Consider the following 17,984-nt stretch of genomic DNA (forward strand, 5'->3'; position numbering starts at 1 on the left):
AGGCATGTCGAAGGTCAAAAGGAAGGGAACTCCAGAGGGTGGGGGCCACAATCGAGAATGCCCTCTCTCTGGTCCGCACCAGCCTAGCTGTTTTGACTGGTGGGACCAAGAGAAGGTCTTGCGTGGCTGATCTTGTCTGGCGGCATAATTGGTGATACTGGAGGCGTTCCTTCAGATAAACTGGGCCGAAACCGTATAGGGTTTTAAAGGTCAACACCAACACCTTGAATTGGGCCTGGTAAACAACTGGTAACCAGTGTAGGTCTACTAACACTGGAGTGATGTGATCCTAGCGACGGCTATGCTTGATCAAGTGTGCCGCTGCATTCTGTACCAGCTGCAATTTCCGGACCATTTTCAAGGGTAACCCCACATAGAGTGCATTACAGTAGTCTAAGCGAGAGGAGACCAGGGCATGTATCACTCGTGGGAGCAGATGCATAGGAAGGTAGGGTCGCAGCCTCTGTATCAGGTGTAATTTATTTATTTATTTATTTTATTAAATTTCTATACCGCCCCATAGCCGAAGCTCTCTGGGCGGTGTACAAACTAAAACTTCCATCAACAATTAAAACACATATTTAAACAATTTTAAAACTACATCCAAATTTCAAAATTATAAACATTTTAAAACAGACAAAAACACATATTAAAATACTAAATACTAAAATACTAAAATGCCTGGCAGAAGAGGAAAGTTTTAACCTGGTGCCGAAAGGATAGTAATGTTGGCGCCAGGCGTGCCTCGTCAGGAAGATCATTCCACAATTCGGGGGCCACCACTGAGAAGGCCCTCTTTCTTGTTGTCATCCTCCGAGCCTCCCTCTGAGGAGGCACCCGGAGGAGGGCCTTCGATGTTGAGCGCAGTGTACGGGTAGGTTCATATCGGGAGAGGCGTTCCATCAGGTAGTGTGGTCCCAAGCCGTGTAAGGCTTTATAGGTTAAAACCAGCACTTTGAATCAAGCCCGGAAACATATAGGCAGCCAATGCAAGCGGGCCAGAATCGGTGTTCTATGTTCGGACCGCCTTGTCCGTGTCAATAGTCTGGCCGCTGCATTTTGCACGAGCTGCAATTTCCGAACCGTATTCAAAGGCAGCCCCACGTAGAGCACATTGTAATTGATACCAAGCTGCCCGGCTCACCGCCGAGACCTGAGCCTCCATGGACAGCTGGGAGTCAAGAATGACCCCTAGGCTGCGGATCTGGTCCTTCAGGGGTAATCTCACCCCATTGAGCACCAAGTCTATATCTCCCAACCTTCTCTTGTCACCCACGAGCAACACCTCGGTCTTGTCGGGGTTTAGTTTCAGCCTGTTCTCTCCCATCCATCCATTTACGGACTCCAGGCACTTGGACATGGTGTTCACAGCCAACTCTGGTGAGGACTTAAATGAGAGATAGAGCTGAGTGTCGTCCGCATATTGGTGACACTGCAGCCCAAAACTCCTGATGATAGCTCCCAGCGGTTTCACATAGATGTTGAATAGCATGGGGGAGAGGATAGAACCCTGTGGCACTCCACAATTGAGAGGCCAAGGGTCTGAAACCTCATCCCCCAATGCCACCCGTTGATGCCTGTCTGAGAGATAGGAACGGAACCACTGTAAAACAGTGCCCCCTATTCCTAATCCCTCCAGGTGGTCTAAAAGGATACCGTGGTCAACGGTATCGAAAGCCGCTGAGAGATCCAGGAGGACGAGGAAGGTATATTCTCCCCTATCCAACGCCCTCCTCATATCATCCACCAGAGCGACCAAGGCTGTTTCAGTTCCATGTCCAGTCCTGAAGCCCGACTGGAATGGATCTAAATAATCTGCTTCATCCAAGTGTGTCTGTAACTGTTTGGCCACCACTTGCTCAATCACCTTGCCCAAGAATGGTAAATTAGAGACTGGGCAAAAGTTATTTAACTCTTGGGGATCCAAGGAGGTGACGCTTCGTCAGCTGGGGCTTCACGAGCTAGAGGGAGCCCCAGCTGACGAAGCGTCAAGGCCCCAGCTGACGAAGTGTCAAGGCGAGATAAGCAGCAGAGCGAGTTCGGCAGCAGGGGGAGGAGGCCAGGGCCCCCCACTCTGCCCGTCTGTTCCCTGACCTCAACTAAACCGCAGTCTCCATCCCATTGACGTAATAAACCTTAAACAAAACTATGCAGGTAAGAAGCCAGCAGGGGTGTGGGGGCTTTCCAGTGTTTTGCACCGCCTGCAGCATGTACGACTATCTGCCTGTTGGACAGAAGTCGTGGGTGTGCTCTCGGTGCAATCAGCTCCTGGCTCTCCGGGAACGACTTCATTTCCTTGAGGCCAAGGTGGCGGACCTGGAAAAGCTGAGAGAGGCAGAGAGGTGTGTGGAGGAGGCCTTCAGGGACGTTATAGCTGTGTCCCACTCCAACGATGATAGCTCTCCTGCTATCATGGAGAACGATGGTCTCGGGGAAGGAGAGCATCCAGCTGAGGAAGAGGGAAACGATCCCTTAGAAGGGACCCATTCCTTGGGGGATGAGCAGCTATCCTCTCGTGCTGAGGATATATCTCCAGGGGGTGGAGGGATCCTTGTAGTGGGTGATTCGATCATTAGGAACATAGACAGTGGGGTGTGTGATGGGCGTGTAGACCGCAAGGTGTTTTGCCTGCCTGGTGCGAAGGTTGCGGATATCGCCCGTCGTTTAGATAGTTTGGTAGACAGTGCTGGGAAGGAGTCAGTGGTCGTGGTGCACGTTGGCACCAACAACATGGGGAAATGCAGCCGTGAGGTCCTGGAAGCAAAATTTAGGTTGCTAGGTAGGATGCTGAAAGCCAGGACCCCAAGGTGGCTTTCTCTGAAATGCTACCAGTTCCACGTGCAGGACCAGCCAGACAGGCCCAGCTTCGCAGTCTCAATGCGTGGATGAGACGATGGTGTCGGGTGGAAGGGTTCGGATTTGTTAGGCACTGGGGAACATTTTGGGACAAGCCGGGCCTGTACAAAAGGGACGGGCTCCACTTGAACCAGAATGGAACCAGACTGCTGGCACTTAAAATTAAAAAGGTAGCAGAGCAGCTTTTAAACTGACTGAGGGGGGAAACCCGACAGGAGCTGAGAAAGGTCCGGTTCGGAATAAACCTCCCCCCTGGGATAAAAACCAAAGAAATGATAAAATTTTAAAAGGGGTAGGCCTAGAAGTAGGCATTGTGAGAGCAGGGGCACAAGATATAAATTCAGAAGAGCAAAATTACCACAGGCCTAACCACAAGTGCCAAAGACACTTGAAGAGAGACACTGCTTACAAGTGCCTGTACGCTAATGCTAGGAGCCTCCAAACCAAGATGGGAGAACTAGAGTGCTTGGTCTTAGAGAAGAGCATTGATATAGTGAGCATAACGGAGACCTGGTGGAATGGAGAAAACCAGTGGGATACGGTTATCCCTGGATATAAACTATATCGGAAGGACAGGGAAGGACGTATTGGTGGCGGAGTCGCTCTATACGTGAAAGAAGGCATTGAATCCAGCAAGCTCGAAACCCCAAAAGAGGCAGACTCCTCCACAGAATCGTTGTGGGTGGTGATACCGTGCCCCAGGAGGGACTTAATACTGGGAACGATCTATCGTCCCCCTGATCAAAATGCTCAGGGAGACCTTGAGATGAGATATGAAATTGAGGAAGCATCCAAACTAGGAAAGGTGGTAGTAATGGGTGACTTCAACTACCCAGACATAGACTGGCTGCATATGTGTTCCAGTCATGACAAAGAAGCGAAGTTTCTAGATATTCTAAATGACTATTCCCTAGATCAGTTGGTCATGGAACCGACCAGAGGGACGGCAACCCTGGACTTAATCCTCAGTGGGGACCGGGACCTGGTGCGAGATGTAAGTGTTGTTGAACCGATTGGGAGCAGTGACCACAGTGCTATTAAATTAAACATACATGTAACTGGCCAACTGCCAAGAAAATCCAACACGGTCACATTTGACTTCAAAAGAGGAAACTTCACAAAAATGAGGGGATTGGTAAAAAGAAAGCTGAAAAACAAAGTCCAGAGGGTCACATCACTCGAAAATGCTTGGAAGTTGTTTAAAAACACTATATTAGAAGCTCAACTGGAGTGCATACCGCAGATCAGAAAAGGTACCGCCAGGGCCAAGAAGATGCCAGCATGGTTAACGAGCAAAGTCAAGGAAGCTCTTAGAGGCAAAAAGTCTTCCTTCAGAAAATGGAAGTCTTGTCCGAATGAAGAAAATAAAAAAGAACATAAACTCTGGCAAAAGAAATGCAAGAAGACAATAAGGGATGCTAAAAAAGATTTTGAGGAGCACATTGCTAAGAACATAAAAACCAACAACAAAAAATTCTATAAATACATTCAAAGCAGGAGACAATCTAGGGAGACAATTGAACCCTTGGATGATAAGGGAATCAAAGGTGTACTAAAGAACGATAAGGAGATTGCAGAGAAGCTAAATGAATTCTTTGCATCTGTCTTCACAGTGGAAGATATAGGGCAGATCCCTGAACCTGAACTAACATTTGTAGGAAGGGATTCTGAGGAACTGAGACAAATAGTGGTAACAAGAGAGGAAGTTCTAAGCTTAATGGACAATATAAAAACTGACAAATCACCGGGCCCGGATGGCATCCACCCGAGAGTTCTCAAAGAACTCAAATGTGAAATTGCTGATCTGCTAACTAAAATATGTAACTTGTCCCTTGGGTCCTCCTCCGTGCCTGAGGACTGGAAAGTGGCAAATGTAACGCCAATCTTCAAAAAGGGATCCAGAGGGGATCCCGGAAATTAAAGGCCAGTTAGCTTAACTTCTGTCCCTGGAAAACTGGTAGAAAGTATAATTAAAGCTAGATTAACTAAGCACATAGAAGAACAAGCCTTGCTGAAGCAGAGCCAGCATGGTTTCTGCAAGGGAAAGTCCTGTCTCAGTAACCTATTAGAATTCTTTGAGAGTGTCAACCAGCATATAGATAGAGGTGATCCAGTGGACATAGTGTACTTAGACTTTCAAAAAGCATTTGACAAGGTACCTCACCAAAGGCTTCTGAGGAAGCTTAGCAGTCATGGAATAAGAGGAGAGGTCCTCTTGTGGATAAGGAATTGGTTAAGAAGCAGAAAGCAGAGAGTAGGAATAAACGGACAGTTCTCCCAATGGAGGGCTGTAGAAAGTGGAGTCCCTCAAGGATCGGTATTGGGACCTGTACTTTTCAACTTGTTCATTAATGACCTAGAATTAGGAGTGAGCAGTGAAGTGGCCAAGTTTGCTGACGACACTAAATTGTTCAGGGTTGTTAAAACAAAAAGGGATTGCGAAGAGCTCCAAAAAGACCTCTCCAAACTGAGTGAATGGGCAGAAAAATGGCAAATGCAATTCAATATAAACAAGTGTAAAATTATGCATATTGGAGCAAAAAATCTTCATTTCACATATACGCTCATGGGGTCTGAACTGGTGGTGACCGACCAGGAGAGAGACCTCGGGGTTGTAGTGGACAGCACGATGAAAATGTCGACCCAGTGTGCGGCAGCTGTGAAAAAGGCAAATTCCATGCTAGCGATAATTAGGAAAGGTATTGAAAATAAAACAGCCGATATCATAATGCCGTTGTATAAATCTATGGTGCGGCCGCATTTGGAATACTGTGTATAGTTCTGGTCGCCTTATCTCAAAAAGGATATTATAGAGTTGGAAAAGGTTCAGAAGAGGGCAACCAGAATGATCAAGGGGATGGAGCGACTCCCTTACGAGGAAAGGTTGCAGCATTTGGGGCTTTTTAGTTTAGAGAAAAGGCGGGTCAGAGGAGACATGATAGAAGTGTATAAAATTATGCATGGCATTGAGAAAGTGGATAGAGAAAAGTTCTTCTCCCTCTCTCATAATACTAGAACTCGTGGACATTCAAAGAAGCTGAATGTTGGAAGATTCAGGACAGACAAAAGGAAGTACTTCTTTACTCAGCGCATAGTTAAACTATGGAATTTGCTCCCACAAGATGCAGTAATGGCCACCAGCTTGGATGGCTTTAAAAGAAGATTAGACAAATTCATGGAGGACAGGGCTATCAATGGCTACTAGCTGTGATGGCTGTGCTCTGCCACCCTAGTCAGAGGCAGCATGCTTCTGAAAACCAGTTGCCGGAAGCCTCAGGAGGGGAGAGTGTTCTTGCACTCGGGTCCTGCTTGCGGGCTTCCCCCAGGCACCTGGTTGGCCACTGTGAGAACAGGATGCTGGACTAGATGGGCCACTGGCCTGATCCAGCAGGCTCTTCTTATGTTCTTATGAGGACTTTTTCAAGATGGGCTTTATCACTGCCTCCTTGAGGGCTAATGGCATTGCACCCTCTTCCAAGAATGCATTTACCACTGCCTTGATCCCGTCACCCAGTCTCTCATTGCAGCTCATGAGCCACGAAGGGCAAGGATCAAGCAAACAGGTGGTTGGCTTCACAGTAGAGAGCACCTTGTCCACTTCCTCAGCGGGAAGAGGCTGAAACTGATCCCACCGGACCGGAATGCAACTGGCCGACTCTGGCCCACTTCCTGTATCCACGGCGTACAGAATCATGCTCTTCAGGCGCTCGATTTTATCGGCAAAGTGTTTGGCAAATGTGTCACAGGAGGCTTTAGAATGCTCCATGGGTTCCTGAGCATCTGGACCGACCAGGCTTCGGACCACTTGGAACAACCTCCTGGGACAACACTCTGCCGACGCAATAGAGGCAGCAAAGAAATCCCTCTTTGTTGCTTTTGTTGCCGCCTGGTAGGCAGCTATTGCTGCTCTAACCAGTGTCCGATCGTCTTCGGCGCGAGAGTTCCGCCAGCGGCGTTCTAGCCGTCTCACCTCCTGTCTCAGACCCCGCAGCCGTGGTGTATACCAGGGTGCTATCTGAGCTCTATTCAGGGGGAGAGGACGTTTCGGAGCCACCCGGTCTACCGCCCTAGTGATCTACCTATTCCACTCCACCACCAGGGTTTCGACCGGGCGTCCTTCAGTCAGCTCCAAATCACCCAGCGCATTCAGGAATCCTTTAGGCTCCATCAGGCGTCTGGGGCGGACCATCCTAATAGGTCCTTGTCCCCTGCGGAGGGTGTGCGGCATTGAGAGGGCAGCACACGCTTAATAACTGCCATCATTGAGACCCAGGAATGTAGCATGCTTAGTGATAGGATTGACATAGATTCTCTAGGCAATATATATCCAAATGGGCCACCTACCTCTATTTCTAAGGGGGTGGGGAGGGGGGGGACATAAATGAGCTGCCATTGGCTGGTCCCAGCACCACAGTGTGTTGGCAAAAAAACCCCCAGACTTGCCCTAATGAATATCCTCTACCAGAATCCATCTCAGTAAGTCCCATCCTCTACCCTAAATTGCATAGTAACTTCCAGTCTATTTCACAGCCCAGTTCCCCTGTAAATAATTTATTATTAGTATTAGTATTAATATTAAATTTATTACCCGCCCTTCACTAGAAGGTCCAAGAGTGGGTCACAACAATGTAAAACACAATATTAAACACAGGTTAAAACAAATTACATTTACAACTAGAGTGGGTACTAAAAATATATATTTCAGATGTCAAAGGCCAGGGCGAAGTGGAATATTATGAAATGAGTATAATAAAAGTGACAGATACTCTCCTGTGGAGAGAACCTCAACCTAGGGACTGCCACAGAGAATGCCCCCTCCCAGGCCACTACTCTCCAGGCTTCTGAGGGTGGCGGAACTATCAAGAAGGCCCTCTCAGATGATCTCAACACCTGAGAGGGTCTGTAGAGAAGCAGGTAGTCTTTCAGATCTTTGGGGCCTGTCATTTAGGGCCTTGAACACTAGTGCAAACCTCTTGAATTGGCTCAGAATCGAACTGGCAATCAATGCAGCTGTTTCAAAGCAAGTTATATGAGATATAAATGGAACCCCAGCAGTTATCTGGCCACTGCATTTTGGACTAGTTGAAGTTTCCAAGTTGTCTCAAGAGCAGCCCCATGTAGAGCACATTGCAATAATCCAATCTGGAAGTTACTTTATCTAATTTATGAGGTGTCTTCAGCCTGGAGTTCACCTCATCTGTGTCCTCTCTTATGTTCCACTGCATGGGACCAGTGACACTAACTGCCTGATTCCTATTGGAGACCAGTCAGACCTCTGTAACATGAAGGACAACTGAGAGAACTCCTCCAGATTATCTCAATGACCAAGCTGCGATATAAAGGTTCAGGGGGTCCTTAAGGTATCCAAACTCAAGTTGTTCAGGGCTTTGTATATCAACACAGGTGCCTTGAACCACAAGCATTCTTCTGTTGCTCTTAACCCAGTAGGTGGTGGCAGCTGTGAATGTGTGTGTGTGTGATCGTGAAGGCACAGAGAGAAACTTGGAGTAACTACGCACACACATACACACAAAATCTAGTTTACCAAATGACTTTCTTGAGTGCCACAGAAAGGTTTTCCTAGAGATCCCCATGATGTCACATTTTGGTGGCAAAGATGGGGATGAATTTATAAACTCAAGTGCTAAATCACCCAGAATTTTAGTATCAGAATACAATGCCAGAGAGGTACCGATGGTATGTGAAAAACTAGGGATTGGGATCCCACAAAGGAAAGCTTCCATTTTCTCCAACTTTTACATTATTTTAATATCCATGAGTTTGTCAGTTTTTGTCTCAAAGTGTTTAATGTATTTTTATTCTTTTTGACATTAAAAAACCCGCAATGATAGCCATGTTTGAGTTCTCAAACTGCAAGTACCAAAAAGCTCCTCTCTCCTTCCTACCTGGAGGCCTCCCACCCCTCCTGAGTCTTCCTGGTGGCTTGATGACAGTCAAGCAGGCAGCAGAGCAGGGGCAGACCAATCCTCCGCTGCCTCTTTCTCCATCAGTCTCGCTCCCCAGACGCCTCGCTTCCTTCATCCTACACTGAAAATCTAGGCCTATGACCCGGCCTTGAGCGGCATGTTTGAAAAATCGTAAAGTAACCTTCAAATAAACTCGAAACTTTAAAGACAATTGATGGGTTCTCCCCACCCCCATTTCAGAGGTGCCACAATTAGACAAAGTTTGCCGGAGCTGGAACTTCCTACATAAGCTGGCTCCAGAAACTGCTCAAACATTTTGGGCCAGACTGGCTGAAGCAGGAGCTTCGTGGATGTTCTGTAAAGGAATTAGTAAAGTGAGAACGTACCAACTCTGGGGGGGCGGTACCTCCTGCAGCCACTCGAGGGGCGGTGCTTGAAGTAAACCGAGCAGTCATTGGACCACAAGCAACAGTAGTAAAAGCTGATGACATCATAAAGCCAGTGGGAAAAGCCGGGGACCCGGGGAGGCTTTTTGTAAGGGGGAGCTCCCCAGTCATGCCCGCGATCTGGTGTGCTTCCTCCCATGGAGTCTCCGGTGAGGACCTGGGTCCCTGCAGCATCATAGCAGCACTGCTGCCCGGCAGCATACTGTGGGCTGGTTGAAGGAAGAAGAGGGGAGGTAGCTCAGCATCCTTCCAAATGCCCAGATTGTTCCAAAGAAATTCACCAGCCAGGACCGGGAGCCCAAACAATGATGTCCCTGGAGAAAGAGCCTTACCTGGCATGAACACCCCTTACACAGTGCACTGCACCTGGGTGGTAGGTGCACACACTGCCCTTTTCAATATCACATCCGTAGTCAGTCTGAAAGGGAGACAGAGAGAAAGAGAGAGGAGATGATGCTGGTCAGAGGCACTGGGGCACTGCTCTTAAGTACAACTGTGGATGATTTGTTTCTTATTTAAAGCACTTATACCCCACATTTTAGGCAAAAGTGTCAAGGCGCCTCCCCGCCTCTTCTTTCTTGCTAGTTGGGGATCAGTACAAAGATTCATGCAAACAGAAAACCAGCTTGGTTGGTTCTCTTCAGGGCAGGCAGATGAGCTGAACTGTCACAATATGGGTTACTGCCAGTTTCACAGTAGGCTGGGAATAATGGAGTTTCTGAGTAGGGTTGGTAAGTTGCTCTCACAGCAGGAATCCAAACTCCCAGGTTGGAGGAGGAGGAAGAGGGTGAAGCAGCTTGAGGCAGGGAGAAGACTGCAAGCTAAATGGGGCAGCTTTTCCCACAGGCCAAGAGGACCTCATTATTTTTTTAGAAAGATGTTTTTGTGTTGAAACACTTCTTGTTTGCTATCCTGGCTCTCTTTTGGGAGGAATGGCAGGCAATATTATTATTATTTATTCATACATACATACATACATACCCCGCCTTCCGGCCGAAGGCCCTCAAGGTGGCTTACAAAAAACACAAATATAAAAATACAACAATCTTTGTTGTAGCTTTTCTTTTCTTTTTGTAAGGTTGCCAACAAGGGGAAATTAACTGATCCACACCTTTCACATACCACATCAAACATTAACCGGAAATCTGATCAAAATGTATGCATTTAAAATATTTGGAATACAGGCCACATAACTCATGACTTAAATTCAACTTATCAGCTATCCCACTTGCTTATTCTGAATAATTTCTCCTCCTTCTATCTCAATTTGCTCATACAAGCACTTGTGATCACAGTGGCATTCAGGTCCACATTTCCTGGAGCCACATTTGGGACAAGCATAGAAACGTCCTAGGCAATCTTCATCAAGACAATCACAGAGATCTAGCCCACTATAAAGCAGAAGTCCTTGGCTATCGTACACTTTGCTCTTTGCTGGTATTAGTTGCCTGTCTGTATTAATGGATGTGCTTTTTGTTTGCAGCCTTCTGTTCTCTCTTTTGTTCACTGCTGGAGCAAATTCAGTATGAATAAATAATAAACTAAATAAACTTTAATTTATAGGCCGCCTATCTGGCCAATGGCCACTCTAGGCGGCGTACAATAAAGCACGATAAAATACATGGTAAAATATGATACAATAAAAACAATATAACCAGTACAGCACAATGCAAAATTACAATATTTAGTAGAGTTGTCAGTAATACAATTCTGAAGCTAGTTCACCTTAGAAGTCTCAAGTTCATAAAGGCCTGATGGAAAAGCCAAGTCTTCAGGCCTCGGCGAAATATATATAAGGAAGGGGCATGTCGAAGATCTATTGGGAGGGAGTTCCAAATCGTGGGGGCCGCCACAGAGAAGGCCCTCTCCCGAGTCCTCACCAACCCAATCACTTTAGTTGACGGGACTGAGAGGAGGCCCTGAGTGGCAGATCTTGTAGGGCGGCACAATCTATGACGTTGGAGGCACTCCATCAGGTACACTGGGCCGAAACCGTACAGGGATTTATAGGTTAATACCAACACCTTGAATTGAGCCCGGAAAATAACTGGAAGCCAGTGTAGATTGTACAGCACTGGGATAATATGATCATAACGGCGGGTGTTCGTAAGTAGACGAGCCGCCGTATTTTGTACCAGCTGTAATTTCTGGACTGTTTTCAAGGGCAACCCCACGTAGAGCGCATTGCAGTAGTCTAAAAGTATGTCGTCCTGGATTAGCTGTAAGGACTTGAAGGCCTTAGATGTACGTCCCTTAACGTAGCTTTTTCTGCAGCCAAGTCCTCCTCCCACTCCAGAGCTAGCCTCCCCCATGGCAGCCATTTATTGCTTCTTATATTACATGTTATGAAATGTAAATTGTAATACAATAAACTGAACTATAAGATATATAGGAAGCAATAAAAATACAATTAAAAATCATATAGCACCTACCACAGGGCATAACAATTGCTACAACAGACAAAAATCATTAATTGGTCAACCATGACCCTCAGCAATTTTCAAATGGACCATGGAAAAAAAGTTGAGGAACCCCTGCTGTAGGGGAACATTTTAATCTTCCTGGCCATTCAGTGCAGGAGTCTTGCTTCTCCTTCATTCAGAAAGTTGACTTAACAAGATAAAATTGACTAAATCATAACATTGTGGGTGATTTTATTTGGTAAATGCATAGTTGCAGTCTCTGAGCCAGTGCAGAGTGCAAAACAGTTGCTGTACACTAACTCAGTTTCTGAGCAATGTACAGAGTTCAAAGGGGGATGGACTCGATGGCCTTTTAGGCCCCTTCCAACTCTAGTATTCTATGATTTTATTGGCAATCTTTTTCTTTTCACTTCAGACTCTTAACCAAGCATCCTACAAGCAAGCACAAGCATATTTGGGGGCAATTTCTAACAACTGTGAAATGTATCTGCATCATGACTGCCCCCACAGCCATGCCCCCAAGCAAAATCCAGAGTCATGCCCGGGATTTTATATATCTTGCTTTTCTAACACTGTTTTAAAATTTCACCTTAAAAACACAGGCATTAAACAAAATGGAAATAGACTGCCTTCAAGTCAATCCCGACTTATGGCTACCCTATGAATAGGGTTTTCATGGTAAGCGGTATTCAGAGGGGGTTTACCATTGCCTCCCTCTGAAGCTAGTCCTCCCCAGCTGGCTAGGGCCTGCTCAGCTTGCCACTGCTGCACAAGCCAGCCCCTTCCTTGTCCGCAACTGCCAGCTGGGGGGCAACTGGGCTCGAGACTATGCTGCTTGCCCACGGCTGCACACGTGGCAGGGCACGTAACCCTTGAGCCACTCACTGTGGGGTGATCTTTAGCTAGCCTGTGACTCCCAGGAGACACGAGCAGGGATTTGAACTCACAGACTCTGGACTCCCAGCCAGGCGCTCCTCCCCACTGTGCTATACCAGATATTCAAAACAAACTATTTTAAAAATCTCATAATGAAGTTTATGGGGCATGACTGCAATCCTGTGCATAGTTTTCTGGGAGTAAGTACCATCGAATTCCATATAGGTTCAACATGTTAAACACATTTTGCTAACATGTCATTTGCTGCTGAGCAACAGATGCCACAATACGCTATTACCAAATCGTAAGAAAGGCACTCACAGGTTCTTTTCCAAGTATCTTCATACTGTCCTCCTGGCTTTCCCTTCACATTAGGAGCACTCATCTTTGAAGGCTCTCCCTGCCCTCTAGCTAAGTTTCCTGCCAAGGAGGTGCTGTTTCCTTCTGGCCCTGCATTCAGGTCTCCACTGCAGGATGCTGTAGGTGTACTTTCACCAACTGAGGCATCGACCTCAGAATGGGCTTTCCATTTTCTAATAAAAAATCTATCCATGGCGAATTGGTGATAATGGTGGACTGAACATAATTCAAAGGAAAATATCAGAATTCTGCAAGAGGAGAACCACTCCTGCCACCACTCTAGCCCCTGGCATAGTCATTGGTTAAAAAACCCCTACCAGTTTAAGACTAACCAATACAGATGACTTGGTGGATGAAGTGGCAGTTACAGGAACTCTGGGGGAAAGTGACCATGTTATACTTGAGTTCTTGATTTTAAATGAAGCAAAAGCTGCGAGTAGCCATATGCATACCCTGGATTCGGGAAAGCCAATTTTAATGAACTCAGAACAATGGTAAGTAAGGCCCCATCCCATGGCAAGCGACCGTAATGAGAAAAGGACTGAATTTTCCTCAGCTAGCTTTTAGACTGGAAGTATGCCCAATCTGAGGAAGGAACAGCCCTGGGAAATTAGCAGAGTTAGCAGACACTAAAAGGGTTAAGCATCCCTTGCTTACTGATTTTCCACTTCAGGTTTGTGAAGAGGGTAATGTGCATTTCCAGCCTCAGAGGAGATCACTAGAGAATTTTCCATGGGAGCAGCCCATGTTAGTCTCACACAGCACTACAAGCCTTACAGCACCTTAAACACTAACAATTTATTTATGGCAGGGGTTCCCAAACTGGTGGTCCGTGGATCACCAGTGGTCCACAAGCTTCATTCAGGTGGTTGGTAGCGAGTCCATAAAAATATAATTAAAAGTCCTACAGCATCTAACAGTGCATTGCAATAGGCAGAAACATAATTAAGCTCTCCCCCAAGACTCTCGGGAATCTTCAAGTGGTCAGTGGGGAAAATAAGTTTGGGAACTACTGTATTATTGCTGAGATTAAAGCACCAACACTTGTTACAAGTGACCTGAACCAGTGTGTTTGTGTGGGAAGGGGGAGGGGCAATAAACAGAAAGGTAATATATTCTTCCCTCTGCCACTTCCTCCTCTAAAGTGTTTGTTGTTTTTGTAGGCTTTGCTCCTCCTCTTCCTCCCTGTCTTTGTTCTCAGTTAGTAATGGCTCCTGAGAGCATGGCTGCTTCAGCATGTATAACTTTACCACTTTGTAGCAATAAACCTTAAGTTTCTTTATTCTTTCAACCAGCAGTCTTAACAAACCAGTTATTTCTGCACTCTGCTGAAAGTTATTTACAGAGTTTGTTAAAGTTGCTGCACTCTGCTGGATGTTGGCTCTGTAAACCAGTTGTTTCTGCAGTACACACACACGCACACGCACGCACACACATGAAAACCCTAACAATTACAGCCTAAGGTGTCGTGGATCACAGTCCACTTGGACTCTGGGGAAGAACCTCTCTCTCCCTTTTCTCTCCTAGAATTACTACCCTGACCAGGCTTCCAGTGCTGCACTGCTGGAGGTTTGTAAATTGTACCCTCAAGAGGAAGCAAGAGTGATTCCTCACAAGGTTCTTAAAGTCCAGCTTAGAGAAAGTCCTGGGGGTCAGGAGCTGCAACTTAACCAAGATGAAATCTGATGTTCTCTTCCAGCAACACTTTTGTCCAATGTTCCTTAAGCCTCTAGTCTGCAGTAAGGAGTCCCACTCCTGCCTCCCTCCAGAGCACCCTCAAGCAAATCACCGGAGACCTACATGAAATCGGCCCACGTCTGCCCGGGCCTGCGCCAAAGTGCAAGGACAATCCAGGATCTCCTCCAGGAAATTAGGCAGGCCCATCTCTTTGGTGTCCCACTGGTGGCACTTGGCTGTGGCCCACACCGCTGAATCCTTCCTGAAGGCATCTTCAAGGTGCCAGGCCAAGGCATGCTCTGTGCTCCAGATGGACGCCACATTGCTGGTGGTGGAGAGCAGAACAGAAATAATAGTTTTGCAGGCATTTGCAGAAGGCAGGGAGGAAGGGCCTGCAGGTGTGTAATGGCACCAGAAAATACATCAAAGCTATTTCTTTCGGTTTGGATGACATTGGCACGAGCATCATGTCTCTACTGGCGTGGCTTCCTCTGGGACATGAGGCTCAGACTGAAGGTAGGGATTATAGCCATTTCCAAACAATTAAAGGGAGGCACCCTGCAGTAAAGGAATAAGGGGCTGAAGGTACATGAAGGCCGAGTACAATCAGACAGAAGGAAATGTTTGCTAACTAAGAATGGATGAGTGATGCCAGGAATAGTTCCATGGCTGTCTTGTCTGGATCAGAACATAAGATGCGCCTGCTGGCTCAGGCCAAGATCCCATCTAGTCCTGTACTCTGGGAGATGTATGTCGGGGTCTGATCAGCAAAGAGAGAAAGCAGAACTTTTGTGCCATTAGAAGTAGATGAAAACTGGCAGCCACTTGTAGCCATTATTTCTCACTTCCATCCTGTTGATTTCTAATACTGCTATAGGATATGTGGGGGGGGGGACTAGTCAAGCCTATGGGATTCAGTAGAACAAGAGGCTGGTAAAGTGGTCAAGCCAGTCTCTTTGGTAAGTTAATGTCTCTAGCCAAGTATCTCTGTGCATGCCTCAGGACTGCAGATGTGATTGGTTGCCACAGAAACAGCAAGTTGGAGAGGTTTCCAGAAAGTGGCCTAAAGGAGACAGGCTCCCCCCCCCCCCCGGCTAGCGGTGGTGTTATAAGTGAGTGTAGAACAAGGGAGCTAAAGACCGTTTGTTGCTGGGCAAAATGAGAAAGGCGTGCTTTGATCTCTGTGCTGAATCCAAAGCTACGGCTGCTTTTTGGAGGGGGGGGTAAAAACTAAATGGGGGTGCAAGACCTGTTTGGAGTGTTAATGCTGTGAACCCGCCTATCTTAAGCTCAGCCTGTATATAGGTGTAAATAAAACCATATGTTTTTATTGTATTTTTAATGTTTTTATTCTATGCTTGTGCTTTTTTTTAACATGTTGTAAACCGCTTTTGTTTTTAACAAAATGGTGGTATACAAATATTTTTATAAATAAATTATTATTATTATTATTTATTTAATTTATTAGTCGACCATCTGACTGGTTGTCCAGCCACTCTGGGCGACGTACAAGATAAAACAATACATTAAAACATTAAAATTTAAAACCATAACAGTAAGAAACCTAACCCACCCCAAAATCCATTTCAATCGGGTTTTAGGCCCGGTTTTGGCACTGAGACAGCCTTGGTCGCCCTGTACGATGACCTATGTCGGGAAAGAGACAGAGGGAGTGTAACTCTGTTGATTCTCCTTGATCTCTCAGCGGCTTTTGATACCATCGACCATGGTATCCTTCTGGAGAGGCTCGCGGAGTTGGGAGTTGGAGGTACTGCTTGGCAGTGGTTCCGCTCCTACTTGGCGGGTCGTCTCCAGAAGGTAGTGCTTGGGGAACATTGCTCGACACCGCGGGCTCTCCAATATGGGGTCCCGCAGGGGTCAGTTTTGTCCCTCCTGCTTTTTAATATCTACATGAAGCCGTTGGGAGAGGTCATCAGGAGTTTTGGAGTGCGTTGTCATCAGTATGCTGATGACATGCAGCTCTACTTCTCCTTTTCATCTTCTTCAGGTGAGGCTGTCGATTTGCTGAACCGTTGCCTGGCTGCGACAATGGACTGGATGAGAGTTAACAAACTGAAGCTCAATCCAGACAAGACTGAGATGCTGTTGGTGGACGGGTTCTCTGATCGGATGGTGGATATATACCCTGTCCTGGACGGGGTTACACTCCCCCTAAAGGACCGGGTTCGTAGTCTGGGAGTCTTTTTAGACTCTTCCCTCTCACTTGAGGCTCAAGTAGCCTCGGTGGTTAGGAATGCGTTTTACCAACTTCGGTTGGTAGCCCAGCTACGTCCCTATTTGAGTAAAGAGGACCTTACATCAGTGGTACATGCTCTGGTAACCTCACGTTTGGATTACTGTAATGCGCTTTACGTAGGGCTACCTTTGAAGACAGTTCGGAAGCTACAACTAGTGCAAAATGCGGCGGCCAGATTGCTGACAAGGACCAAGCGGTCCGAGCATATAACACCTGTTCTGGCCAGCTTGCACTGGTTGCCAATATGTTTCCGGGCTAGATTCAAAGTGTTGGTATTAACCTATAAAGCCTTATACGGTGCGGGACCACGATACCTTGCGGAACGCCTCTTCCGATATGAACCGGCCCGTGCACTACGTTCTGCTACGAAGGCCCTCCTCCGGGTTCCAACTCACAGGGAGGCCCGGAGGGTGATGACAAGATCTAGGGCCTTCTCAGTGGTGGCCCCCGAACTATGGAACAGTCTCCCTGAGGAAGTACGCCTGGCGCCGACTCTGCTCTCCTTCCGGCGCCAGGTCAAAACCTTACTATTCTCTGAAGCATTTTAAGTTACACTGATTTAATTTTAAAAATGTTTATTGTGTTGGATTGTTGCTTGTATTTTAGTATTGTTTTGTTATTCATTGTATTTTTATGCTATTTTATGTTCACCGCCCAGAGAGCTATTGCTAGTCGGGTGGTATATAAATTTAATAAATAAAATAAAAATAAATAAATAAAAGCCTGCCTGAAGAGCCAGGTCTTCAAGGCCCGGCGGAAGCTTATCATAGCTAATCCTAAACCTGTGTAGTGAACTGAATGATAGGAAAAAGTTCCCAGATGCCTTCAGAGAGTCTGCAACTGGCAGAAGGCTGGCCTTCCCTGGGTGTGAGACAGAGGGGGAGTAGATGTGCCCTGTTTGAAAGATATTGAGCAGGTCTGACTGTTCCCAGTTCTCTCAAAGGCCTACTGGGATAATTGGTTCAGGCAGGTTTTGTAGGTGGGCTCTTGCTGGGTCCATATCAGTGTTTAGTAGGAGTCTTAGTAAGGAGGGACATGGGTGATGCCATCCAAATTTCAGTGATCATGGGTAGGGGGAAGTATAGCCATGGGGAGGTGGTGAATCACCATAGAAGACGAGGGCAAGGCTATCCATGCCTTGTTCCTTGCTGCCACTCCTCTC

The 17,984-nt window shown here is 46.6% G+C and overlaps 1 protein-coding gene across 3 annotated transcripts in view; it reads right to left on the reverse strand.

Moving 5' to 3' along the window:
• The window catches only part of SUSD2 (sushi domain containing 2), a 70,147-nt gene that overhangs the window by 40,057 nt on the left and 12,106 nt on the right, over positions 1-17,984 (reverse strand). For all 3 annotated transcript variants that reach the window (XM_061586819.1, XM_061586817.1, XM_061586818.1), the window contains 3 exons: positions 14,689-14,890; positions 9,562-9,647; positions 9,170-9,438 (listed from right to left, as the gene is read on the reverse strand). In XM_061586819.1, coding sequence (XP_061442803.1) covers positions 9,170-9,438; positions 9,562-9,647; positions 14,689-14,890 — 557 coding nt within the window. The remainder of the gene's footprint in view (positions 1-9,169; positions 9,439-9,561; positions 9,648-14,688; positions 14,891-17,984) is intronic.

The sequence above is a fragment of the Rhineura floridana genome, chromosome 10, assembly GCF_030035675.1.
Source record: "Rhineura floridana isolate rRhiFlo1 chromosome 10, rRhiFlo1.hap2, whole genome shotgun sequence".
NCBI lineage: Eukaryota > Metazoa > Chordata > Lepidosauria > Squamata > Rhineuridae > Rhineura > Rhineura floridana.